The sequence below is a fragment of the Meleagris gallopavo genome, chromosome 13 (genome assembly GCF_905368555.1).
Source record: "Meleagris gallopavo chromosome 13, MGAL_WU_HG_1.1, whole genome shotgun sequence".
NCBI classification, from domain to species: domain Eukaryota; kingdom Metazoa; phylum Chordata; class Aves; order Galliformes; family Phasianidae; genus Meleagris; species Meleagris gallopavo.
In genome coordinates, this window is record NC_139416.1 from 19,268,220 (window position 1) to 19,294,321 (window position 26,102).

Sequence of the window (26,102 nt, forward strand, 5' to 3'; positions counted from 1 at the left end):
CTAATCAAGGAATGGAGTAGAAAACAGAGATATGGTCAGCCACTGTTTGAGGTGGAAGGAAGTTACTCAAGACCAAGTAGTAGGGGGCTAATTGCCATTAAGCACACGTTGACTGCTATACGATCGTGCTTTGCTTCATCTGTTGCTTAAAGCTTATCAGTCAGACATACAGGGAGAAGCAGGTCCTTTGTTCAAATGCCAGAGTATTCTCCTTCACTTTCCACAGTGTGCAGGTTTCTAGGAGGGCAGAGTGCCAGAAAAATGTGCCTTCCCAAGCCTTGTCTCCAAAGAAGAGTACATTCTTCCCCTCTATACAACTACTTATGCCACAGAGGCTGCCTTCTGGAAAGCTCAGCCAAGCGGCTCGTACTTGTGATCTGTGCAAATGAAAAAGTCTGAGCTCTGTGACTGGAGCACTGTACAGCAGTGTTCAGTGCTGCCATGGAGCCTGAATACTGGTGCCAAAGGACCAGCATGTCCTGGACAAACTACGTACAGGTGGAGTAGGAGTTTCATGAGTCTCTGTTCATGCAAGTGTTAGTAGGGAGAAATTAGGCTTCAGGAATTGTGACCTTAGATATCGGTTTTGTAACTCTTACAGACATTTTTGCTCAAGGGCATTATTTAGCTGCTCAGGGACACAATACAGTGAAGGGTTGTTAGGGTAGTTTGGTTAGATTGTTCTTAGACTTGATGATCTTTAAGGTCTTTTTCAACCTGAGCGATTCTATGATACATACAAATCCATCCTACAGATGCTGTCTGTGAGGGACTAGGAACACATAGCTGAAATCCAGGCTGCACAGAACTTTGCTTGCTTGTTTCCATAGGGCCATATCTGGACAACTGTCAGCTTCTAGCCTTGTTTCCTGACCAAAAGTTACCAGGGCTTGACCATCTGTGTTTGTAATGAAGCAAGTGAAAGGGAACATGACCTTCCCTTCCCTGATCAGGCTGTCCCTCCTGCTGGAAGGGCCTGTATTTTTTCCTACTACTATTTCTTACACTCCAGCAGTCCTCAGAGCAGTGCAGTAAGATCTCCAGGAACAGAGGGCACCATCAGGAGGTCAACATCTCACCAGAAAGCATAACAGAAAAGATTACACTTGGAATAGGAATTACCCAAAGTGACTTGTCTTCTCACAGTTGCAGAATATTATGCATTTCCCCAGTTTGGCTCTGCTCTTCTTTACCGCTTTACCTGGCACAGCCCAACTGCAGCTCCAATATCCTTCTGAATTATTAACAAGACAAGTCTGGCAGCTCCTTTTTCTGCTGCCTCTTTCACACAATTTTCAGTTCCAAAAAATTCAACTCAAGCAGGTCACATTCCTGTTCCACATCTTAAAGACAACAGGCTCTTCTGAGGCCTGCAACAGATCTCAGCAAAATCAACATTCAATTGCCCTCATGAATTTCATGACCCTTCTCATTTATTTATAGTGTATGGACCTTTGTTCTCCTGCAAGAAACTGCCATTCCCATGCTTTGCTGCTAGTGGAGGGTGGAGTTTTATAATTTATGGCAGGTAAAAGTAGGCAGGCACAGTAGTCAGAGCTCAGGCATAAATGAAAGGTAGAGGAGGTAGCGTGAGGTGTATAGATAAGAGCTGAGTACACATGTGTGAGAGCCTGGCATGAAGGCTGAGTGCCTGTATACGAGTGCAGGTGTTTTGTAAGGCTCCCTGAAACAGTGTATACTGCTGAAGTATACATATGAGAGGGAAGCCTTGCTTGAATCAAGTCTGGCAGCGCTTCAAGAGGATATGCTAAGGTGAGATTTTTCAAATACTTCTTGGTAACTGATACACATGCTTTGGTGCTCAGAACTGTTTTTGCTGTTTGTGCTCAGCAGCCTGGGATCATTTTTGTAAAGTACTATAGATGTATAGATGCAAATAAAGTGCTGTATGGTTCCTTCTGTAGATGGAAGTTCCTGGTTTGTCTAAGAGGATATTTCCTGCTTCTCTAGACTGTCTTCTCAGTATCTCCCACTAGTGCCAGCCATGCCGTTTTCTGTTCCAAATGGGCAGATGCTAATTCTAATTCTGCAAAAGCTAATGAGGTCAAATTGAATTAGTCAGCATGGGTTCACCAAGGGGAGGTCGTGCTCGACCAACCTGGTGGCCTTCTATGATACTGTCACATGCTGGGTGGATGGGGGAAGAGCGGTAGATGTAGTCTACCTTGATTTTAGAAAGGCATTTGATACTGTCTCCCACGACATCCTTATAACAAAGCTGAGGAAGTGTGGGATAGACGAGCGGACAGTGAGGTGGGTTGAGAACTGGCTGACTGGCAGAGCGCAGAGGGTCGTCGTTGGTGGTGCAGAGTCTGGCTGGAGACCTGTAACCAGTGGTGTCCCCCAGGGGTCTGTGCTGGGTCCGGTCTTGTTCAACATCTTCATCAATGACCTTGATGAGGGGATAGTGGCCACCCTCAGCAAGTTTGCTGATGATACTCTTTTGATCGCCGAGGTTTGCTGCTTCGGAGCTGCCCCAGGCAGAGCTGAGGCGGCTGATCGCGGGGTGCATAGGGGACTCGCTCGGTTTTCCCTCATCTAGGGATTCCCGAGGCATCGGAGCAGCCCGGCACCTCTCGCGAGAGCGGCTCACGTGGCGGGGGCGTTGCCAGGGTAGCGGCTCTCCGTCCCTGCCTCCCTCCCCCCCCCCCCCCAATAAGAGCGTTGAAGACCCAGACGGGGAGGAGGGGTTTTGTCTCTGTGAAGAGGGTGATAAGTGCGGTTGCACCCGTCAACGACCTGGTAAAAGAGCGAGGGCAGATCCAGCACTTTCAGTAACGGGGCGGAGCTATTAGTCACACTTGGTAACGCTACTCTGATTGTGCTGGTGCTAGTGGGTCTGCTGGATTGCCATGGCTGCGTCCCGGCGGAAGGCTACTGCCAGGAAACATGTGGAGACCCAGACAGCGGTCCCCTGCACACGTAAGAGGAAGGCTGTAGCCAAGAAGAGTGTGGCGACCCAGACTGAGGTCCCAAAACAGCACGCTAGCGTTCAGGTTGCTGGCTGCAACGAGTGCCAGAGTCTGGCCTTTGAAGTGCCAGGCGATGGAGGCAGCGCCTGTGTAAGGTGCGACCAGGTAAATGACCTTCTCAGTCTGGTGGCCTGCCTGAGGGAAGAGGTGGAGAGGCTGAGGACTATCAAGGACTGTGAAAAGGAAATTGACTGGTGGTGCCAGGCCCTATCAGCCCCGAGGTCCCGGCATGCAACTGTGGCTCCCTATGGGGCATGTGGCCTCCAGTCACAGGTGACAGAGAGGAGACAGACTGTGCTCCTGACACAGTGAGCCCCCAGTCTGCTCCTTCCCCTCACAATACTTATTGGTTTTTTTGATCATGGGGCAATTTACTCGGCACCTGGCATAATGGCTGCAAATGGATGCAGCCTGTCTCCATGGGGAAAGAGGGTTCTAGCTGAGGAACTGGTGGGACTTATTGACAGGTGTTTAAACTAGGTATGAAGGGGGAAGGGGACAAAATGAGGACCGCTGGGACTGAGGGGGCAGTTCGAGGCTCCAAACAGAACTTGATGGGTGGAGACAGTGGAGTTCAAAGGCTTGGAGAGGGGTGGGAGGATGCTGCTTCTCTTAAGTGCCTGTATACTAATGCGCGTAGCATGGGGAATAAACAGGAAGAGCTGGAGTTTTGCATGCAGTCGCGAGGTCATGATCTCATTGCAATCATGGAGATGTGGTGGGACAGCTCGCATGACTGGAATGTTGTCATGGAGGGCTATGTGCTTTTTAGGAAAGATCGGCTGGCTAGACGGGGTGGTGGAGTTGCTCTTTATGTGAGAGAGCAGCTAGAATGTATTGAACTTCACTTGGGGGAGAGTGATGTAGCAGTGGAGAGCTTATGGGTGAGAATCAAGGGGCAGGCTGGTAAGGGTGACACTGTTGTGGGTGTGTACTACAGGCCCCCTGATCAGGATGAGGAGGCTGATGAGGCCTTCCAAAAGCAACTGGATGTAGCGTCACGTTCCCAGGCACTGGTGCTTATGGGGGACTTCAATTATCCAGATATTTGCTGGACGACCAACATGGCCAGGCACGCACGGTCCAGACGGTTCTTGCAGTGCGTTGAAGACAACTTTCTGATGCAGGTGGTGGAGGAACTGACACGGGGAGGGGTGTTACTGGACCTTATTCTCACCAACAGGGATGGACTTGTTAAGGAAGTAAAGGTTGGGGGCAGTTTGGGTTGTAGTGATCGTGAGATGGTGGAGTTCAAGATCCTGAGTGGAAGAAGCAAAGCAATAAGTAGGATTGCTACTCTGGACTTTAGGAGAGCCAACTTCGATCTCTTCTGGGACCTACTTGGAGCTATCCCGTGGGCTCGGGTGTTAGAAGGTAAGGGGGTCTCTGAGAGCTGGTCAGCATTTAAACAGCTCTTCTTCCAAGTTTGATTCCTAGTTGGTTAGCAGCAGTGACTACGCTTGGAAATGTGCACAGTGCCACAGTAACTGAAGTCATGGGAGGACACAGCTCCCTGCCTCCGTGCAAATTATTCTAAAGGCTTCCATACAGAGGGAAATTGAGGCAAGGCGTAAGGAGGAGGTTGGAGGTTAGACAAATTTTTACTGGGAATATTTAAGTAGTGTAATGAACCTAGAAGACAGCATGATAAACAGTGTCTGCACTGTGGGCAGCTAGGTCGTGCCTCAGACCTCTGCTGCTTTAGCAAGGGGAAGCTAATCTGCATGGGTATGGCTGCACAAAATTGATGTACATCTTTGTGAGAAGCTGGACTCCAGCACTGCTTCATTCGGGCTGGCCTCCAGCTTGCCCCACAGCCCTGGAGGCCTGTCTCTCTTTCTCCATCTGGCTGTAGAAGGATAACGTGTGCTGTGGTTTTTCACAGTATCATAGTAGTTTGGCAGCTTTCCAGAATGCTGTGCCTGCAGTGGGATTGGCAGGAGCCTAATTCACTCCAGTTGTCTTCATCATGACTGTGATGCTGAACTTCCTTTCTCTGTCTCTGCAGGTCCCTTGCTACCATGATGAAACCTAGGATGCAGATGCTTCTGATTCTGGCAGTTCTGTTTGTTCTTCTGTTCCACTTCCACTTCCTAACCTGCAGCAACAGTGCCTCCCTGGAATTAAAATCTTCTCCAGTTCACATTCTCATTCTCTCCTCCTGGCGGTCAGGATCATCCTTCACTGGCCAGCTTTTCAGCCAGCACCCCAGTGTCTTCTACCTGATGGAGCCTGCATGGCATGTGTGGGTTACAATGTACCAGAACAGTGCCAAAGTCTTGCACATGGCGGTGCGGGACCTGGTCAGGTCAGTCTTTCTCTGTGATATGTCTGTTTTTGACGCCTACATGTCTAGCCAGAAGAAAAAGTCTGATTTATTTCAGTGGGAGAAAAGCCGAGCCTTATGCTCCCCTCCTGCCTGTGACTTCTTCAGTCGCAACGACATAATTGCTGCAGGAAACTGCAGAACTCTCTGTGGCAGATACTCATTCAGCAAGGTGGAAGAAGCCTGTAAAACCTACAGCCATGTTGTCATCAAGGAGGTTCGCTTCTTTGACCTGAAGGTCCTCTATCCACTTCTCACCGATCCATCCCTGAACCTCAAAATAATTCACTTGGTCCGTGATCCTCGGGCTGTGTTCAGGTCCCGAGAGAATACAATGGCAGAGCTGAAACGTGACAGTGACATTGTTGTGGGGTCCCAGAAGACAAAGGGAGAACTGGGACCTTACAACACAATGCAAGAAATCTGTAAAAGCCATGTTGAGATTTACAAGGCAGGCAGCCAGGCTATTCCCAGCTTTCTAAAGGATCGTTACCTGCTAGTTCGTTATGAAGACATTGTCAGAGATCCACTAGGAAAGGCTGCTCAGATGTATAGGTTTGCAGGACTCCATTTCACACCAGAACTTCAGAAGTGGGTGCACAATATTACCCACGGGAAAGGAAAAGGAGAACAAGCATTTGATACTGGATCCAGAGATGCACTGAGTACATCTGAGGCCTGGAGGAACACGTTTCCCTTTGAGAAAATAGAAAAAGTGCAAAGTGTGTGCAAAGATGCAATGGACTTACTGGGGTACCGGCTAGTTCAGTCTGAAGAAGAACAGAAAGACATGTCACTGGATCTTTTGTTTGACCAGAACAAATTCTGAAGGCAGCAAAGCTGCTCTCTGTACCTCCTCTCTGAATGCTGCATGGTGGAGAACTATTTACTTGTGCTGAAGAGGGTAGAGGTACGTGGGTGGGTGTGTGAGGTCAAGTCGAGTAACACGGGAGTGCTGACAGCACTTACAACAGTTTCACCAGTAGCAGCACAGGGTAACTCTCGAAAGCTGCAACACAGGCTGGAATAATGCAAATCTGTTATCCAAATTAAGTTTGGGGTGTATGGAAAAGAGGAAGCAAACAGACTGCCAGAGGAGTGGAATTGGGTGTCGGAGCTCAAACCCCTCCACAAGCCACAGCTAAGTACTGAAGAAACCATGTGGAACAACTGCACTGCAATGGAAGAGGAAATACCAATGGAAGCCAAAGAGGAAATGCAAATGGAAGCCAAAGGAAGTCATGCTGCCACTTGGGAACATGTAATGCCAGAAGAGACACAATAAGCATACGGTGTTTTCTGGAAAGCTCTCCCTCCCTCCCCAACTCTATTCCTGTGCCTGAGCCTTTAACAGTCATGACAATGTTGGCAAAATGCCTGCATTCATTTGCCATATAGCGGGAAAATGGAATAAACAAGCTATAGTTGTAAATGAAAACTTCTAGGTCTGCACATAGGGACCTATTTCTGAGACGGGGTAAACCCACTGATTTTTTTTCAGCTGAAATAGTTGTATCTTCTAGCCAGAAAGAGTTCTTGACCTGGGAGTTCTCACAGTTCATGTGAGAATGAGAAGAATTCATGCTAATGCTAAGACTATAAAGACAAGGTAGGAACACAGATTCTATTGATATGCGTAGTGAAACTGAAAGATAAATTTGTGGCAGTGTATTAAAAAAAGCTGAGAACAATAAATTATTATATTGTATTATTTATTTGGTGAAAGTATTTCCTGTCTTAGAGCACGTGCCAGGGACCTGAAGGCCCCTGACTAAAGAATGATCCTAGGATGGAACAAAGTATCCTGACAGTTTTAAGGGAACTGATATTTGTATCTGTAGCTGCAAATACACTGTTTTGTTGAGAGACCTGACCTTAGTAGCTGATCTTGTTTTTGCAAAGACTCGTTTTGCAAGCAGGTGCTCCTCTTGGGCTCTGTGTCACACATTGGCCTCGTGGATACAGCGTGCAGTGGAACAAAGCCTGCAGACCCTGGGGAGAATCAAAGTAGGAGAACAGCTGTGGTGGGAGAGAGGAAAAGTGTCCTTTGAAGGGGATGCCCTGCTGGCATGATCCTTCTCTCTCCTTTTCAGCGGTTTGTCATCTTTCAAGGGTTGGTGAGTAACAGTACTCTTGTTGAGGGAGGTTCTGCTTCCCACTTGTGGGGATTACCTGAAAATGGATGCCTGTATGTGTATGAGTGTGTGTATGTTGACTAAAACTCATAACCTTCTGTTCTGCTCTGAGTGCATGGTTTGCTTGCCTCTGCTCCTGAGCCATCTTGTCTCTCAGATCCAAGTGTACCCTAAAAAGAGCATCATAAAATTGTTTCACAGAGTATACTATTCTCCACTATCTCCTATATCAATCAGAAATGTCATTCTTCCATCTTCAATGGGAATATTTAACCTGAATGATAGAATTTTTATCTATTTATAACAGCGCTTAGTAAGAAAATGAGGAAGTCTTGTTACCAGACACATGGAACGAAATGCCCACAGAGCCCCTTCTGAGCATCCCATTTCAAGTGCAAATTGCAGTGTCCCTTTAATGTGGATCCCCAGCTTAATTAATTTTTTTTTTTTCCAAAGTATGAAGCAGAGAAATTGATGTCTACAAATTCACTGATATACTATCTCAATTTGACTTCAGTTCCTTAAACCAACCGGCAAGCAACAGCTCATTTAAATTTATTAATTGGGCAAATTTACTACTGTAATCTATACTGTTAACCAGAAATAAACAATCACAGACAGGTTACAAGCATCTTAATCTTGGGAGTATGGAGAACTGTGAGCTCCTCCCATGATCTTCAAAATGGCACACTGTTAACACCTTGCACAGGCATCACATGCAAGATAAGTGGGGACAAACTTAATGCTTCTCTGCTCTTTTTACAACACTTTCCCAAGGCCTGTACTGATTTGCAGCACTGCTAGGAACACAGCTGTCTTTGCACTTCTCTAGTGACCGTATTCATGTTTGAAAGTGTGTATGCAAGAAGCAGTGTCCAGATTCTACGTACTGTGTTTGATGGGTGGCAGAAGAGGAGTCACCCTTACCGATGAGCTTCTCGAATAACACGAAAAAGACTCTTCTGTCAAATTTACAGCTGAGTTTTGTTATTATTGATGTTGTCACAGATAATCAATTAAGGTTTTATAATGTGCTGATTTTGGTAAGGAAAGCAGAGAAAGCAACGCTATAGTTGCTGAGCAATTATGTTGGCTATCAAGAGAAAGTAACTGCTAGCTAGAGTGGACTTTGGAATAAACTGAGTCATCTGAAGTTAACGGTCTGCTCTGGGACCACCAAGCATAAAAGCTCAAAGAAGCAGATGGCTTCCCAGCCCAGAAGCATCTCTGCAGGCACCTTTGGTGAGGCAAGCATCAGTGTTTCAGATCCTGCACACCTTTGAGATAAGAGACCATCCTGCAGCAGTTAGGAAGGAAATTGCAGGTGCAACTGTGGAGCAGGAGGTGACAGATGGAAGTTAGCAGCCCAGAAAGGGATCTGGTAGGAGTACAATTTGTCAGCTGTGGGGAATGATATGAGCTGGAGGGAGGATCATATTTTTCACTTTCTGATGTAACTCAGTATAAATATTTCTAATGATTTAGATTTCACAAGCTAGTGTTGCAGCATTCTTCTTGTCCCCAAAATTCTACTTCTTCATGTACTCCTGTGTATATTCACACCTCATGAGTGAGCAGTGTGAGGCAGACCCCAGCTTATTAACCAGCTGGCAAGGCTTTCCTGATTTCCAGGTGCAGGACCAGATAAATGTCAGTGTTTTGGAAGCCCTTTGAAATTGAATCCACATGTCTCTTACCACAGGGCCTAGCACACTGAAATATTCAGATGCGTTACAAAGTCAGTACGCCATGCAAGCTGGGTTTATCCTATAGCTGGTGGTTGTTCCTTCAGCACAGTAGCTATCCAAATCTTACTTCAAATCATTCTTTCCTTCTAGATGAAGCAATCAGCCCCAGTCACCATGACTGAAAACAACTTAAGTTTTTATTATGCATATTTGTTTTTGATGGACTCTATTCTTTGTATTAAATACTTAGCTGGATTTAAAAAAACCTTCAGTGTTTCCAGTCTCTGGTAAACAAATGACATAAAATGATATATAATGTACTTTCCTAAATTGCTGCTAAGAAAATTGTTTTTACTTCTGCTTCCTCAGTAAACTCAGGAGAAAAAAAAAGACAGGACCATGGATTTCAGTGCCTCATCGTTACACTTCTGCTATGTTACCCACTGCAACTATTGACAATTTTTTTTTTTTTTTTTAATTTTTATTTTTGGAAGCACCAAAACTATACAGGATGATCACCTGAAATTTTAAAGTTAGATTAGTGGAAGCAAAGGTGATCAAAAACAATTTTAGGGGAGGAAAAAAATACAAGTGCAAGTTTAGATGAGTAAACTCTGTTTTTATAGCAATGAAGTGTTAAGATAGAAAAATTCAATAAGCAAAGGGGCACTTAAAAATAAACTCCTTGGTATTCCTTTGTGTTGCCCTTCAATCTAGCATATATAATCAATTTTCCATTGGTAATTTTAGTTAAGAATGGCCAGAATTCATTCACCGTAGTTATGAAAGATTGGAATTCATTGATAATGATGAAAGGAAGTAAATGGGAAATATCCAAACTCTAGACAATGGTCTGCCCCAGAATTCTTAACCTCAAGGTTCTGGCACTTGCTTTGCTACATTACTCGCTCTCCCAGCTTTATAAATGTAGCTGTTCAAGTTGAACAACGAAGATAGGTGTGTATTTATTTGGGCTGCAAAGCGTTCCTGATATAAACAGCACAGGGCCTTGATACCACCTTAGAAAAATAAGCTGTCTCGCAGCTGAGGAATCACAGCTGTATCCTTAATAAAACCAAGTGGAGAAAGGGTTTCTGTCATGGAAGAAGGCAGAGACAAAACGCTGCGAACCTGACCCACAGTAGAGACATCTCCAGGTTCCACTAATGGAAAAGTGAAACAAAGAGACCTTCCGCCACATGCTCGCACAAGCAAGAGTGCAGCTGTGGACAAGCAGTGCCTTTCAGGAGTTCAAAACAGATGGAAGAGGGATACTTTCTATTAGCTCTGCTTTTTTTGTTTGTTTGTTTTGTCTTCTCATTCAGTTCCTATACCTGAAGAATTCACCAAGTATCTATTAAAATGTTAGCAGTGTTAGACAGTGTCTTCACATAGTTTTACAAAGGTTTTACAAAGGTAAAAGCACCTTATACAGACTTGGAAGTTGGCAATGCAGGTGTGATTAATTGGCCTGAAAAAGACAAGCTTATTCTCACAGGAAATGTCAACCAAGATAGGTAAAACTAGTAATAACAGATACAGCAAGCCTTATGCCCCATCTTTTTTAGTGCAGCAGCCGTGTATTATACATCTCGAGTTCTAGAACAGCTTTGATTCCACAAAATTATTTCATTGAACTGTGAGGTAATGGCACTGCTGAAATACATCATGCAAGCTGGAACAGGTGCTTCTGGTTAAGAGTCTCACGCTATTGAGCCTGGCGAGCAGCAGTCCTCGGATTTTGAATCCAGAAGATCTAGCAAACAATACTTATTATTTGCTATGGTATCTTCCAGTCTCTTCTTAAGATCCTGTCTGGTCTTCCACATAAACCCCAAGGAACTAGTCAGAGCAACAGGAATGTGCCATATCACTCTCACTGCTCAGTAGAAATGACCTGTCCAGTACAACACCACAGTGTTAAAGTTCTGGCATTTATTTTGTTAGCATTTGTCAATACTACAAGGCAGTCAGTTGGTGATTCAAGACATCCATTTTCTGAAGCAGATGTCTCAGTGCACGAAGTTACCACTGACTTTCAAGATAATGTGGAATTCAGCTTAGACTTGGCAATTTCCAAATTCCAAAAAAGTGTACTACAGTGCAATAAGCAAAAACAGCAAATATAACTGTTACAAATATATAACAGCAATAGTAGAAAAATATCAATCTCCTCTTTTATAAGCCCATTTTACTTCATCAAAAGGATGACTGAATTCCAGACTTACAGGAGTTATAAACAACTAGTGACAAGCTGTTGCTTTGACTGATTGTTCAAATAACATTTCAGAAGAGTCCAGGGCACAATTTCAGGTTGAAATAACTGAGTTTTTTAGATTGTGACCATATACTAGAAATTATTTTCTCACTCCTTCAAACACAACACAGCTGATTCTTTGAGCACATTTTTTACTTCAAGTCTGAGATGAATGCTAGGTTACTTCACCTAGATTGAGGAGTTTGGGACTCTTCAACCTGTAGCCAGGGAAGAGCTAATCGTGTTTTTTGAAATCATAACGTGCCAGATGACACATGTAATGTTATTAAGCAAATCCTGCAGTATTAGCACTGGAGAACACATATTAAAGTGGTAATAAAAACACCAGTGACTGCCTGCTGGCTTGAGAAATCACTGTAATACAATACTGATTACTACAACGTCCCAGAGAACACTTTTGGCCATTCCCAATCTCAGCATTGATTCATTAGACCAAGTGCCTCAAATAAGTCTTCTTGATGAATGCTTTTGACCCTCTTTTTGGGCCGCTAAACTTTCAGTGGTATCTTTGCCACGTCAGCAACTAATCAAGGTCTATTAACAACAACAAAAAGATAATGAAAATAGCCAGCAGAGCAGGTTTAGATGACTGCCTGCAGCACTCTTAAATGACACATGTAACAGACAGCATACTAATAAAGCTTTAGTTAGAGAACCGAGTAAGATTTAGCCAACCCCATTCAAAATCCTTTGTGTACAGCAAAGTACAGGTCAGACTGTCAAGAAAAATATAGTAGATATACAGTTTTAAACCAAATTTGCAGTGAGAAAACTTGATACCAGATAGGACCTCTCCACCATTTTCACTTCAGTATTCTGAACACGGTACAACAACCTTTTGTAAGCTTTATTTTAAAGCATTTCTGAAACTTTTAGAAATGCAAGTGTGATGGAAAATTCTGAGTACTATTCTGAAGTGACAAAAAAACAAGCAAATTATTGCCAAAGCCCTAGATCAGTCATTTCACTCTGCTTTGCTATTTAACTTTTCCTAAACGCTACTCGCCTTGCTACATTTTCAGCTCCAAATTTTGCTATCAATTTACTTCTGACATCTTCATCATCCTTCTGCAATTCTAAGTCATCCTCTCTGCTCCACACAGGGTACCCATCTAGGCGCTGCCCTGCATGCAAATAGTATGAAGTAGCCTCCACTTCACCACTGTTTTTCAGAAAGGCCTGTGTAACAGTGAGCAGGTCCATATGGAACTCCTCCATGAAGTGCTGAATAATCTGTGCTGCTTCTTCAGCCTTGCTGGAATCAGGGCAAGCATTTGTTCGTTTATTTTCTCCTTGAGCAGCAGGGAGAACACAGTTCCCCAGTCCAGTTTTCAGGCCAGACGCTGGATCACCTGGAAACATTCCTTCTCCATTTTGCATAGGAAGTTCATCTGGAGTGTCTGTGATGTCACTTCCTGACTACAAGTAAGAAGAGACATCAGTTAGACAAGGTTGCTTTTGGCAAGCTTCTTTTATTCCTGCTTTACTGCAAACACTGTCTTCTACCATGACTTTCAACACGGTATAACGTAGCAAAATTCAGTGACTGAAGTGAAGCAATACATTAACAAGGTACTATGTGCAAGAACACATAAAAACATCAAATATAAAGCAGTATTTGAACAACTCGAGTATAAAAAAAAATACATAAACATTTTATGCCCAAAGTGAAAGCTGCCAATACAGCTTTTAACATGTAATAGCACATCAGGTTATTTTCCTCAAGTAACTTTGAGGAGAGAATTAAACTAAGGGCAAGCATCCTCTTCCATATGCTGCGCTGAGGCACTGACCACCACATACACTGCATCTCACAGCTTACGCGAAGCTTCCACTTCCCCACAGCAAGAAGGCCATCGTGGGACAAAATAATTCAGAAGTGTACCGCGTATCGGTTCACCGTCATCTCGCGGCACCCAGGAAGGACCCTCTGCGACCATCTCACTCAGCACCGCGGAGAGCCGCTCCACGCCGGCTTACCTCGGAGCTCTCAAACTCCCGGTTCGCCGCCTCGAAAATGCCCATCGGTGCCGCGGCCTCCTCCGTCTGCCGGGGATCTGCGGGAAGAGGCGCGCACAGCGTCGAACCGCAGCGGCACGCGGCGCCTCGCCCGCCCCCCCGGCCCAGCCCCCGTCCGCAGCTCACCCCGGTGCAGCGGCCGCAGGTGCCGCAGGTAGCGGTCGCGCATAGCCTGCCAGCTGTGCCGCGTCAGCCCGGCGCACTCCAGTTCCTTCCAGAGCGCCGTGCCGCTCACCCGCGCCCCGCTCCGCTCGCGCACGGCCCGCAGCAGCGCCGCGTCCTCCGCCTCGGTGAAGGGGAGGCGGCCGCGCGGAGAGGCGGTGAGCGGCGCGGGGCCGCTGTGCCAGTAGCGGTCCAGCGGCAGCCTCCGCTGGCTCTCCACGCACGCAATCACGTACTCGGTAGAGACGGCCCCGTCAGGCGCTGGCTCCCCGGGCTGCACCAGGTGCACGGCACCCGGCTCCTGCACGCGGCACAGCCCCGCGCCCCCTGCCAGCAGCAGCGGTGCCAGGCGCAATTTGGCCATCCCGGGCCGTATGTAGAAGCGCATGGGGGTACCATCCTCCCACACGAATACTTTCCGCGAGGGCGCCGCCATTTCCGCGCTCTCCACGCAGGCGCACCGATACCGGAAGCGCGGGACGGAGCCGGGAAGATGGCGGCCGCAGCGGAGCGAGAGCTCGATCCGGCGGACTCCGAGTCGCGCCTCAGTAAAAAGTGAGGGTGGGCGGGCCGGCGGGGCTGGGGAGGAGTGAAAGGGCGAGGCAGGGCAGGCGAGGCGAAGTGGAGCGTACCGTACGTCTGGCTGACTGGGGCGCGAATCCGCTCGACCGTCCGTCGGAGCGCGCCATGCTGAGCCCTGCTGCTGTGCGGCTCCTCGGCTGGGCCCGGAGGGCAGCGCCCGCGCTCTGCTGGTGCCGGGTGCCTCATGGCCGAAGCAGGTCGGTGCTCGGCGGTCCGGTTGCCCCCGCCTCTTTCTTCGTGAAGTCCTGAACGGTGGAGCCGGGGCTGTGGATGCCTACGGGACGTGGGGCGGGGCGGGCTGTGGAGGCGCCTTCGTGCGTCTCGGTGGCGCCTTCGTGCGTCTCGGTGGCGCCTTCGTGCGTCTCGGTGGCGCCTTCGTGCGTCTCGGTGGCGCCTTCGTGCGTCTCGGTGGCGCCTTCGTGCGTCTCGGTGGCGCCTTCGTGCGTCTCGGTGGCGCCTTCGTGCGTCTCGGTGGCGCCTTCGTGCGTCTCGGTGGCGCCTTCGTGCGTCTCGGTGGCGCCTTCGTGCGTCTCGGTGGCGCCTTCGTGCGTCTCGGTGGCGCCTTCGTGCGTCTCGGTGGCGCCTTCGTGCGTCTCGGTGGCGCCTTCGTGCGTCTCGGTGGCGCCTTCGTGCGTCTCGGTGGCGCCTTCGTGCGTCTCGGTGGCGCCTTCGTGCGTCTCGGTGGCGCCTTCGTGCGTCTCGGTGGCGCCTTCGTGCGTCTCGGTGGCGCCTGGCTTCCTTTAGGGCGAGCGCGCGTTCCTTCAGTGAGTGCTGCTGCGTGGGGCAGCTGTGCTCCGTAATCGCTCGTGGGAAGAGAGGGCCCTGCGAACATCCGTCAGCACACAGGGGCACTTTCTCCAGATTTGTTCACAACGGTGTCCAACTAGGTTTTAGTTTTTTCTGAATATTTGTATCTTTCAGAGGATAGACTGAGAGGTCAAAAAAGGTAACTCTTAAACACGCTTAAGTGTTGCTTCGTTTTTTGTGCAGAGCAGGGGGGATGCAGGGTTGTTTATACAGTCAGTTCTTGTCAGTTTTGCTGCATGCTCTCCTACAGAAGTATCGGGGTATGCACTGCATGCAATTTCTTTTTATTTTACAGCGAACTGAAGAGACGCCTGAAGGCTGAGAGAAAAATCGCTGAAAAGGAGGCAAAACATAAAGAACAAAGTGAAAAGCATCCAAATAAACCTCCTTTTGCTGCTGATTCAGAGAATAACATTGGTGCTGATGAGGAAAGCTTGGATCCAAATGTGAGTGTGGCCACATGCTTAATACTGTTCTGAAAATAAATGTTACTGTTCTACATTTGATTTTTTTTCAGAGTGAAGTAAGTAGTTAAAATAGAGAGTGACCTACATGTTCCTAAATCAAAGTAGTTGTGTTTTAATGTATAATCTTTGAAATACTTTGAAATTCTAGCAAAGTCATTTGGTTTTGTTTGTTTCCTGTGACAGCAATATTACAAGATCCGTAGTCACGCAATCCAACAGCTGAAGGGCACCAATGAAGATCCCTACCCCCACAAGTTCCATGTAGACTTATCTCTCTCAGATTTTATAGGGAGGTACAGTCACTTGCAGCCAGGAGATCACCTAACAGATATCACAGTGAGAGTGGCAGGTAAGATATAATCTAAGATGCAGGAAGATGGTCTGTTGCTTTGCAGAATCAAGTTCTAGCTGATTTTAGAGATGGGATGGTCTCTTTTCAAATATTGCTGATCTTGCTGCTCCTCTCGGGCTTGAAGCAGTTTTGGACTATTCAACATAGGACCTTTTAGACTGAGCAGATTGCAATGTTCCTTATAAGCAGAAGATCAGATAGTGATTTGGGCTTCAGGATCCCCAAAGCTCACATGAACTTTTGTGCAGTCTTAGTAGTTTTGAGGCTTTAACTGTCTCTCTTTCATACTTAATGATCAGTGCAGGGCTGATGATCTTTTCTCCAAGTGGTAATGTTGTGGCTTTTGCTCCTGTGTCGTAGAATCATACAGTGAATTGTAGGATGGTTTGGAAGGAACCTTTAAGATCACCTGGTTCCAACCCCCTGCTATAAGCAGGGACGGCTCCCTCTAGGCTAGGTAGCTCACAGCCCCATCCAGTCTGGCCTTGAATTCTTCCAGGATGGAGCATACACAGCCTCACTGGGCAACCTGTTCCAGTGTCTCACCACCCTCATAGTCAAGAATTTCTTCTTACTATCTAGTCTACTCCCAGTTTAAAATCGTTTCTCCTAGTCTGATCGCTACCTGTCCTTATATAAAGTCCCTTCCCAGCTTTCCTGTAGGCCCCCTTCAGTTACTGGAAGGCCACTCCTTGGAGCCTTTTGTTCTCTGGGCTGAAGAGCCCTAGCTGTCTTAGCCTGTCCTTGTAGAGGAGGTGCTCCAGCACTCTGATCATCTTTGTGGTCCTTCTCTGGTTCTGCTCCAACAGCTGCGTCCTCTTAGGGACATGTTTCCCAATGACCTGCATTCTTTTGCTGCTTAGGTCGTATCCATGCAAAGCGTGCCTCTGGAGGGAAACTGATTTTCTATGATCTTCGTGGTGAAGGAGTCAAGTTGCAGGTCATGGCAAATTCCAGGTAAGTAAAAGTATTCCTATTAGCATTCTAAACTGAACTGCAGTCTAGGACTTAGAGATCTGTATTTTCATCTCTGTTCCAGTAGGGATTGGCTTGGGCAGTAATGTTTTGTTTTGGATGTTGTCAGTCATTGGATTCCCTCTTACCTACTTTAAGAATTTAGCCTGAGAGAGATGTGCAAGACAACTGGAATGTTAAATTTTAAGCAAAACTGCTTATACTGAATTTTATAATTACAGGCTTTACAAGTCTGAGGAAGAATATTTCCGTATTAACAACAAACTGCGTCGTGGGGACATCATTGGTGTAGTGGGGAATCCTGGGAAAACAAAGAAAGGAGAACTGAGCATTATTCCTTATGAAGTAACTCTTTTATCTCCATGCCTACACATGTTGCCTCATCTTCACTTTGGCCTCAAAGATAAGGTACCTGTCATAGTTGCCACTTTTGGAGGTGATTTGACAGATAGTTTTGATTGAATGATCTTTTATATTTGCTAATGATATTAGAGAGCAAAGAACCATTCATCTTGTTTTGTTTTGGTACCCTTCATTTTGTTTTTTTTTTTTGGCAGTCTGTTTTCTCTACCTTGTTCTAAGGATATTTCTTTCAGGAAACTAGATATCGACAGAGATATTTGGATTTAATTCTTAACGATTATGTGAGGCAGAAATTTATAACCCGCGCAAAGATTGTGACATATATTCGGAGCTTTCTGGATGAATTGGGTTTCCTTGAGGTAAGACTTCCTTGTTATTTCTCTCTGCGTACCAAATGTATTTGGAGCTTCTCAGTTTCAGGGATACTTTGTTTTCAAGTTCACCTACCAAGTTTTTCTGAAGTGAGAGTAATTATCTCAGCACGGTGTATTTTATTAATTTACAGTTTTGGAATCTGGAGAATTTTTGTTGTTGTTGTTTTACTTTCTTTTTAAAGTTATAGACAAATAGTCACTTGATTTTTAGAAAAATACTGCCACGCTCTCATGAGTATTGTATTGTATTCTTCAATTTATTGTCAGGGCATGTTACTTTGCAGTCAGTTCAGTCCTCTGAAGTTAAACTGTATTTGTGATTCTGGTACTGTCTGGGGTGCTCCTAGGCAGAAAAGAGAGCTCCTTTGGAACTTATGCAGAAAAAGAAGTGTGGACTTCGGAAGCAAGGTCAGACTGCATAGAAAGACTGCAGTTCACTATTGCAGGGAGAAAATTTCTGTGACCACAGATCATCTGATGCTGGCCAGTACTGTGCTGAATAACAAAGACAGCTTTTTCAAGTGTCAACAGCAAGAGAAGATTTAAAGAAAATAGTGGTCTGTTACTTGCTGAGGCTGGTTACCTCACAAATTGGGTTGATGATAAAGCAGAGATGTTAAATGTCTTGTTTGTTTATCCCTGTCTCTAAACACCAGTGCTGGTCCCTGGGACCCCTGGAATGCAGAGTTGGAGGACCGTGTCTGGTGAATTGCTAAGCTCCCAGTTGATGCTGATTTGGGATGGACTTTGCTTTTGTAGTTGTAGTCTCCCAGGCTCAGTGGGTTTCACCCAGGGTACTGAAAGAGTTGGCCAGTGTTGTTGTGAGATCTCTCAGTTATTTATCAAAGGTTCTGGGAATCTGAAAAGGTCCCAGTTGATTGGAAGTTAGTAAATGTTATTCTGAATTCCAAGAAGGGCAAAGTAGGCCCTGCTAAATACAGGCCTGTCAGACTCTTGTCTTTGGTGCCTGATAAACTTACAGTGAAGGTTATTCTGCAAGTTACTGAAAAATATTTGAAACACTGAGCATGGGTTTATGAATGGAAGGCCATACTTCACTAATTTAATATCCTTTCATGACATCGCCTAATAGACAAAGTGAAAGCAATGGACACAATAAAAATTCTGGTACTGTCTCTCTCTGTATCCTTCCAGACAAAATGTATCCTTCTAGATAAAGTCACTCACAAGGTGATGAGTGAATAGTTTTCTGAATTGTTGGGCTCAAAGCGGTATAGTAAATGGGATAACATCAGGTTGGCAGCCTGTCACTAGTGGTATTTCCAAGGGCTCAGCTTTAGGGCCAGTTATCTTCAATACTTTTATCAATGATCTGGACACAATAGTTAAGTACTCCTTCATTTCTCTTGACAGTGGAGGAAGCCTTACAGAGTGAGTTTAAAGCTGTGATGAGGGAGGTTCAGATTGGCTATTAGGAAAAAATTATTTGCTACTACATAGGTCAGGCACTGGAATGGGCACCCCAGGAAAGCAGTGATGTCCTCAAGTTTGCCTGTGTTCAAGAAACATTTGAACTGTGCTCTTAGATATATGGTTTAATTCTTAAATTGCCATGTGTGGAGTTAGGGGTAGTACTCAATAGTTCTCCTTGAACTATTAATATATATATATATTATATAGTAGTATTAATATAGTAGTATTAATAGTTCTCCTTGAACTGGCATTTATTGAGGGGGAAGCCTGGAAACATTTATGTCAATGTTCATTTTCTTTATTTTGTTGTTATTTTACAGATTGAAACTCCTATGATGAATATAATTCCAGGTGGAGCTATGGCAAAACCTTTTATCACATACCACAATGAGCTGGATATGAAGTTGTATATGAGAATCGCCCCAGAGCTTTACCATAAGGTAAAATACAAGCCTTTTGTGGTTAAGCCTATATTCTCCATATTGTTGTGATCTCACACAATCACTGAATGGTTGAGATTGGAAGGGACTTCTGGAGATCATCTGGTCCAAACACGGTATTCAAAGAGGGACCCTTGCCGCAGGTTACCCAGAACTGTATCCAAATTGCTTCTGAATATTTCTACAGAGGGAGACTCCACAACCTCTGACAGCAACCTTTGCCACTCTTTAGTCACCTACCAGTATAGAATAGTTTCTGATGTTCAAATTAAGTCTGCTGTGTTTTTGTTTGTGCCCACTGCCTCTTCCTGTCACTAGGTATTGCTGAAATGAGCTTGGCTCAATCTTCGAGCTATTGCTTCAGATATTTATGTACATTGATAAGATTTCCCCTGGAGCATTCTCTTCTCTAGTCTAGACAGTCCCAGATCTCTCAGCTTTTTCTCACTGGAGAAGCATTCTAGTCAGTCATTCATCTTTGTGGCACTGATCTGTCTCTGGTGTGACCATGTCTGTTTTACTGAGGAGTCCAGAACTGATCATAGTACCCCCTGGTGTTACCCCACCAGCACTGAGTGGAGGGGAAGAATGACCTCCTTTGACCTGCTAGCAATACTTTGCCCTATGCAGACAATATTATGTTAGCCTTCTTAGCAGCAAGGGCACTTCTCATTTCAGAAAAAAAAAAAGTGTAACTGAAGAGAGGATTATTCCTGCACAACAGTGGACTCGTTGGAATGGCATTAACAGAACGAAACTTGAATCAGATTTGTCAGATGATACAGTGGTTATGAGCTCTTTCCTGTTCTTTTGACAATGTTAGTATTTATTTGCATTTCCATCTGTTTAGATGTTGGTGGTTGGAGGACTGGACAGAGTGTATGAAATTGGACGTCAGTTCCGGAATGAAGGAATTGATTTGACTCACAACCCTGAGTTCACAACTTGTGAATTCTACATGGCTTATGCAGACTACCATGATTTGATGGAAATCACAGAGAAGTTGCTTTCAGGTTACATATGCATTACTAATTAAAAAAGAGTAAGAATCTCCAAAAATAATTGCATACTATGTTCCATGCTTTCTTCTTAACTTCAGCTTCCTCTTATAGGGATGGTGAAGCACATTACTGGAAGTTACAAGATCACTTACCATCCAGATGGTCAAGATGGACAGGCCTATGAGATAGATTTTACCCCTCCCTTCCGGCGCATGAGTATGGTGGATGAACTGGAAAAGACCTTAGGAGTGAAATTTCCATCAACTGAGTCTTTTGAAACTGAAGGTTAGATGTCAATTATGGATGTCTTGATTCTTTCTTAGAAAAAAGGGAGTAAAGATCTGAAGCCCTTAGCCTGCAGTCCACCAGCTAATTTCTCGTGGTGGCATCAGTATGTGGACTTGCCTTTCTCCAGTATTGTCTTTTACAAAACAGTACAGAAATAAGTGAACCTTCTTGCCATGCAGTGTTTGGCAATATCTGACTGTCTTGGCTCTTTCTTTGTGGAGTGTATGTAATACCATATACTCAAGAGGCATGATCTGAAGAGTTTTTAATCTGTTGGAAGAGGCACAGCTTTTTACTACTTATTTATTCTGTCTTTTGTGCAGTTGAGTCTCCATGTCTGTGATGATAGGTTAGGAATAAGATTATTTTTGGATTTCTAGAAAATGTGTGTATCTACTACTTAATTCTTGGAATTCAGAATTAAGGAAATACATTAATGCACTTTTTAGTAATTTTTCTAATATCTGGCAGTAATAATGTTGGATTGTATATCTTGTCCAGGTTTCTAAAATAACTTTTTTAATGTAAACTGATGAGAAACAGATACCGCTTTCATAGTGTTTTAAACAGACATTTAAGCTAATGTTTTCTGTTATGATTTCTGCTATTACTGTTTCCACTATTAAGATCTTGAGAATTACTGTAAGACATGTTGAAGCTTGCAGAAAGAAAAGATGTGGGTACTGGGGTGGCTCTTACAGTTTTTGTCTACAATTGCAGAAACTCGAAGGTTCTTTGATGACCTTTGTGCAGTGAGGAATGTGGAGTGTCCACCTCCTAGGACAACAGCCAGGCTTCTTGACAAAGTAAATAAAGTTGGTTTGTTTGTTTGTTGGTTGGTTGGTTTTTGTTCTTGTTGTTGTTTTTGTATTGCTGTCATCTTTGAGGATCTATCTGTAGAAATACCTGGACCAGGCTCTGAGCAACTTGATCTAGCTTGCAGGAAAGTTGGACAAATGACTTCTGTAAGTCCTTTCCAATTGAAATGATTCTGATTTAATAGAAGTCTCTTCAGAGCAAGTTTAGCTGCATGTGAGAAAACACTGACATGCACTTAAGCTTTCTCCATGTCAATGAGAAACCTCTCTGTGTCAAAATCCTGTCATGTTCAATAAAATATTGACTGATGCATGCTTAGTATGAGCTCTAGAAAATTTTAGTGTGACAAGTGATCTTTTAGGCCCAAACCAAACCTGTTTTATCATAATTATGTCAGCTTTGTTCAAGAGAACTGTGGATTTGTATGTACTTTACTGAATGGTAGATTTCCATATCTTTTTTTTTTTTTTTTAAATCAATGGCATTAGCTGCTGCTTTTTCTGCTGCTTTTCTCATTGTCCTATGCTATGATATCCAAATTAAATTGTTACTATTTTTTTTTAGCAGGTTTTGCAGTTTTGCTTTTCTTATCCAATTAGGACACATGTTTTTTTCTGTTAAAGACGACGTTACTGTAATTACTAAAGCTTTTTGTTTTCATGGTTTGCTAAATGGATTCAAACCATTTCATGGTTTTACATGAATTACTAAAGCTTTTCACTTCATCTGTGCTGAAGAAAAAGAAATAGGATGTTTGGGGAAGGTAGTGCTGGGAGGTGATACTGTACTTTACATGTGTTTTGCTTTTATTTTCCCAGTTAGTTGGTGAATTTCTCGAAGTCACTTGTATCAACCCAACTTTCATCTGTGATCATCCACAGATCATGAGTCCTCTAGCCAAATGGTAAGGGTATGACACGCAGTCATAATGTAACTCCTTTAAGTTCTTCACTCCTACTTTATTTAAAAACAAACAACAAAAACAAAAACTGGAGGTACTGATGTTACATGCTAGTTAAATACTATTCTGACACAAGCCTATATATAGATCTTAGTTCCTGAGCTGTAAAGCCCAGCATCCAGAGGAGAGGTGTGTTCATGCTGAGTAGTGTAGACAGCTGTTGCTGCCAAATATGGGTAATGTACCTGGAGTAATGTACATGCCCTTTCAGTCTTGTAAATCCATTTTGTTTAAGATGTGGTTGATTTGTCATTTTCACATAGGCATCGTGTTCATCGGGGACTAACAGAACGCTTTGAGCTCTTTGTGATGAAGAAGGAAGTGTGTAATGCATACACTGAACTGAATGATCCTTTCCAGCAGCGGCAGCTTTTTGAAGACCAGGCCAAGGTAGGGTGTTTTGCTAATATGGAATCAATGATTTAGATATGTATAAAAGTATTTTCAAATCTGTCTCTACTGATGACATCCTACTGATGAAAAGGGTTATGATTACACAGAGTGAGCGTTCCTCACTTAAGTGAAAGTCTGTTGTTAAAAATTGTTTACCTTACAGCAAAGTTCCTTTACAAGAAAGCAAGTCTAACCTCTGCTATTGAGTAGTACTTCAAGGCTTTGGAATATCTTTAGTAAGGCGTTTGATGCTGCTAAACTGAGGAACTGTGGTTTGAACAATTGGATACTGAGGTGGACTGTGAACTGGCTGAAGGAAAGAAGCCAGAGAGTTGTGGTCAATGGGACAGAGTCTAGTTGGTGGCCTGTATCTAGTACCTCAAGAGTCAGTACTGGGTCAGTAGTGGGACCGGTACTATTCATCAATGACTTGGGTGTGGGAATAGAGTGCACTGGCACCAAGTTTGCTGATGACACAAAACTGGGAGGAGTGGCTGAACGCCAGAAGGCTGTGATGCCAGTCAGTGATACCTAGACAGGCTGGAGAATTGGTCAGGGAGAAATTAGTGAAATATAACACAGGCAAGTGTGGAGTCTTGCATCTGGACAAGAACAGCCCTATGTACCAGTATAGGTTGGACTGATGTGTTGGAGAGCAGCATAGGGAAAATGAGTCTGGGGTCCTGGTGGACTGCAGGATGATTGTGAGCCAGCACTGTGCCCCTGTGGCCAAGAAGGCCAATGGCATCCTGGGGTGCATTAGAAGGGCTGTGGTTAGCAGAGCAAGAGAGGTTCTCCTCCCCCTCTACGCTGCCCTGGTGAGACTGCATCTAGAATGTTGTGTCCTGTTCTGGGCCCCTCGGTTCAAGGACAGGGAACTGCTTGAGAGGGTCCAGCGCAGAGCCACAAAGATGGTTAAGGCAGTGGAGCATCTCCCTTATGATAAGAGGCTGAGGGAGCTGGATCTTTGTATCTTGAAGGAAGACTGAGGGATCAACTCATTAATGGTTATAAATATGTAAACGGTGAGTGTCAGGAGGATGGAGCCAGGCTGCTCTTGGTGACATTCAGTGATAGGACAAGGGGCAACAGGTGCAAGCTAGAACGTAGGATGTTCCACATAAATATGAGAAAAAACTTCTTTACAGTAAGGGTAACCAGTAAGGGACACCAGAACGGGCTGCCAGAGAGGTTGTGAGGTCTCCTTCTCTGGAGACATTCAAAACCCATCTGGACACATTCCTGTGTAACCTGGTCTAGGTGTTCCTGCTCCAGCAGAGGGATTGGACTAGATGATCTTTTGATGTCCCTTCCAATCCTTGACATCCTGTGATTCTTTGATTTTATTTCCCCCCCTTATTTTTTGTTTTTTGCACCTGCAATACTGATCTGAAAAAAGCAGATATACAGTTTTATCTGTCTTCCTCATATTGAAATTCAGTTACTTTTCCACAACAAAGCCTTTGTGTAATCATACAACCCTATACTTCTAGCTTCTTAAATAATTTTCCATGTCCAGTAAGAGTTTGAGTGGAATGACATATCTCATTTTCAGAACTGAATTCTTTTAAATTGGTTCACATAATAAAGCTGCATATTGGAAACTATTAGGCCAACAAATGTATAGAACTAGATGTCCATACTGGTTTTGTTATTAATTACATATGCATACACATGGATGCATGTGTGCACATGTGATTGAGGTCAGTGGTGCAGTCTGCAGAAGGAGTTCCTGTTCTTCCTATTCTTTCTGATGGCTTTGCAGTACCTGAGAGAATTAAACAATTGTCAAATCCAGGAAAATATAATTGTGTTAAATAACTTCATAGTAAATTTCAAAATGTTGTGTGCATGTTTGCTGTGCTTGTCTCTTTATAATTATGACCAGTCTTTGTAGCCCTTTGATTGTGTGTATGGAATGAAAATTTCCCTGAAAATATAATGTTAAGGCGGAAATCGAGTTGAAAAGTGTCAGTTATATTTTAGGATTTAGTTATATTTTAGACTCAGAGTAGTTTGCTTCAAAACTTCTGCAGAATCTTGAAACTATGTGAGCCAAAATATTTGTTGTTTCAATAGTTACACTTAAGATTTATTTATTGTTATCACCTTTAGCGCTTGGAGGCTGTCAGAGTAAGTGTATGTAAGAAGCAGCAGTTAACATCCCAGTGTTGTGGGGTTTTTAATCTTTCTCTTGAAGGAAAATAAACAATCACTTAATTCTGTTTCATGAAACAAAGGAGTGATTCCAATGACTCTGGTCCTTAACTGTTTCTGTAAACATTAAAGAGGAACTCGGAAGCAATGAAGAGCTTGAGAAATATTTGAAAGCAATTCATTGCACTGTGGTCTGCTGCCGTATATCTCCAGATACAGCTTTCACTACAGTCAGGAGGCTGACTCTGGAAAAGATACTTCTGGGTCATGAGGGAACTGAACTTAGGGTTGATTTGGAAACGTGTACAGGGCACCTCCACAGCTTTACAGATGTGAGATTCCTTTGTCACTGACTTGTGTGGCTGTAGAGGGACTTAGTTCCATCAGTGACATGGCTGCTACGAACATATTCCTTCTTCCTGGTAGGAGTTAATAGCACTGGTACTGTCCGAGCTCTGTGCAAACACCCCTTACTGTTTATTTTCTCATCTAGGCAAAAGCTGCGGGTGATGATGAAGCTATGTTTATCGATGAAAACTTCTGCACTGCACTGGAGTACGGCCTTCCCCCTACGGCTGGTTGGGGCATGGGAATCGATCGCTTCGCCATGTTCCTAACCGATTCCAGTAATATCAAGGTAAGTATTAGGTGGCATTGCCTGCTGCTGGCTGCATCAGAAAATAGGAATGAGGTTCCGTAACAACGCAAAATAGCAGGGCCTGCAAGCATTTGTAACGCTGTACGGCTCCACCTCAGCACAGCCGGCCCTCGCGCCCCTCCTGCGCGCTCAGCGGTGGCCGCAGCCGCGGCGCCGCGCCCCCGCTCCGCCCGTGTCCCGTGCCTGGCGCAGGGCGGGACGGAGCAGCAGCGGTCTCGCGAGACTTGCGCGCGACCGCGCTCTGCGGTGGGCGATCACATCTTGGTGTCCGTTTTCGCAGGAGGTGCTGCTGTTCCCAGCGATGAAACCGGAGGAGAAGAAGAAGGAGGGGCATCCCGAGCAGCCCGCCGAAGGCACCTCTGTGTGAAACCCGGGTCGGGCCATGAATAAACGCAGCGGTGTCCGCCGTGTGCCTGTTTCTTTGTGCGCC

The 26,102-nt window shown here is 44.7% G+C and overlaps 3 protein-coding genes across 5 annotated transcripts; 2 read left to right on the forward strand and 1 right to left on the reverse strand.

Moving 5' to 3' along the window:
* Positions 1-404: 404 nt before the first annotated feature.
* On the forward strand, positions 405-7,027 carry CHST4 (carbohydrate sulfotransferase 4). Of its 3 annotated transcripts, none has more exons than XM_010718111.4 (2): positions 405-1,773; positions 5,002-7,027. In XM_010718111.4, exons 1-2 carry the CDS (start codon positions 1,766-1,768, stop codon positions 6,146-6,148), a joined length of 1,155 nt encoding a protein of 384 aa, XP_010716413.2. In that variant the 5' UTR covers positions 405-1,765; the 3' UTR covers positions 6,149-7,027. The 3 variants fall into 3 exon arrangements, with proteins under 3 accessions (XP_010716413.2, XP_085091223.1, XP_085091224.1); XM_085235097.1 differs by lacking the exon at positions 405-1,773 and adding an exon at positions 2,545-4,367; XM_085235098.1 differs by lacking the exon at positions 405-1,773 and adding an exon at positions 2,545-3,098.
* Positions 7,028-11,062: 4,035 nt separating this feature from the next.
* Positions 11,063-14,153, reverse strand: TERF2IP (TERF2 interacting protein). Its single transcript, XM_085235100.1, has 3 exons — positions 13,566-14,153; positions 13,401-13,477; positions 11,063-12,839 (listed from the first exon to the last, which is right to left on the reverse strand). Exons 1-3 carry the CDS (start codon positions 14,035-14,037, stop codon positions 12,402-12,404), a joined length of 987 nt encoding a protein of 328 aa, XP_085091226.1. The 5' UTR covers positions 14,038-14,153; the 3' UTR covers positions 11,063-12,401.
* A 27-nt stretch (positions 14,154-14,180) lies between these two features.
* KARS1 (lysyl-tRNA synthetase 1) lies at positions 14,181-26,078 on the forward strand. Its single transcript, XM_010718109.3, has 14 exons — positions 14,181-14,380; positions 15,286-15,436; positions 15,641-15,806; positions 16,673-16,766; positions 17,006-17,192; positions 17,381-17,506; positions 19,276-19,395; positions 20,246-20,408; positions 20,508-20,681; positions 21,405-21,490; positions 22,322-22,407; positions 22,728-22,854; positions 25,508-25,651; positions 25,953-26,078. The coding sequence occupies exons 1-14, from the start codon at positions 14,289-14,291 to the stop codon at positions 26,037-26,039; spliced, it is 1,803 nt and encodes a 600-aa protein (XP_010716411.2). The 5' UTR covers positions 14,181-14,288; the 3' UTR covers positions 26,040-26,078.
* The last annotated feature ends 24 nt before the right edge of the window (positions 26,079-26,102 follow it).

What these genes read in the sequence shown, in the direction of transcription:
- TERF2IP (XM_085235100.1), bottom strand. Translation starts at nt 14,037, where the DNA reads ATGGCGGCGCCCTCGCGGAAAGTATTCGTGTGGGAGGATGGTACCCCC. An exon ending in CCTGCGGCCGCTGCACCGGG is followed by an intron (nt 13,478 to 13,565) that starts GTGAGCTGCGGA and finishes CTCTTCCCGCAG; the next exon opens with ATCCCCGGCAGACGGAGGAG. An exon ending in GGGAGTTTGAGAGCTCCGAG is followed by an intron (nt 12,840 to 13,400) that starts GTAAGCCGGCGT and finishes TCTTACTTGTAG; the next exon opens with TCAGGAAGTGACATCACAGA.
- KARS1 (XM_010718109.3), top strand. Translation starts at nt 14,289, where the DNA reads ATGCTGAGCCCTGCTGCTGTGCGGCTCCTCGGCTGGGCCCGGAGGGCA. An exon ending in TATCACAGTGAGAGTGGCAG is followed by an intron (nt 15,807 to 16,672) that starts GTAAGATATAAT and finishes TTTGCTGCTTAG; the next exon opens with GTCGTATCCATGCAAAGCGT. An exon ending in ATGAGTCCTCTAGCCAAATG is followed by an intron (nt 22,408 to 22,727) that starts GTAAGGGTATGA and finishes ATTTTCACATAG; the next exon opens with GCATCGTGTTCATCGGGGAC.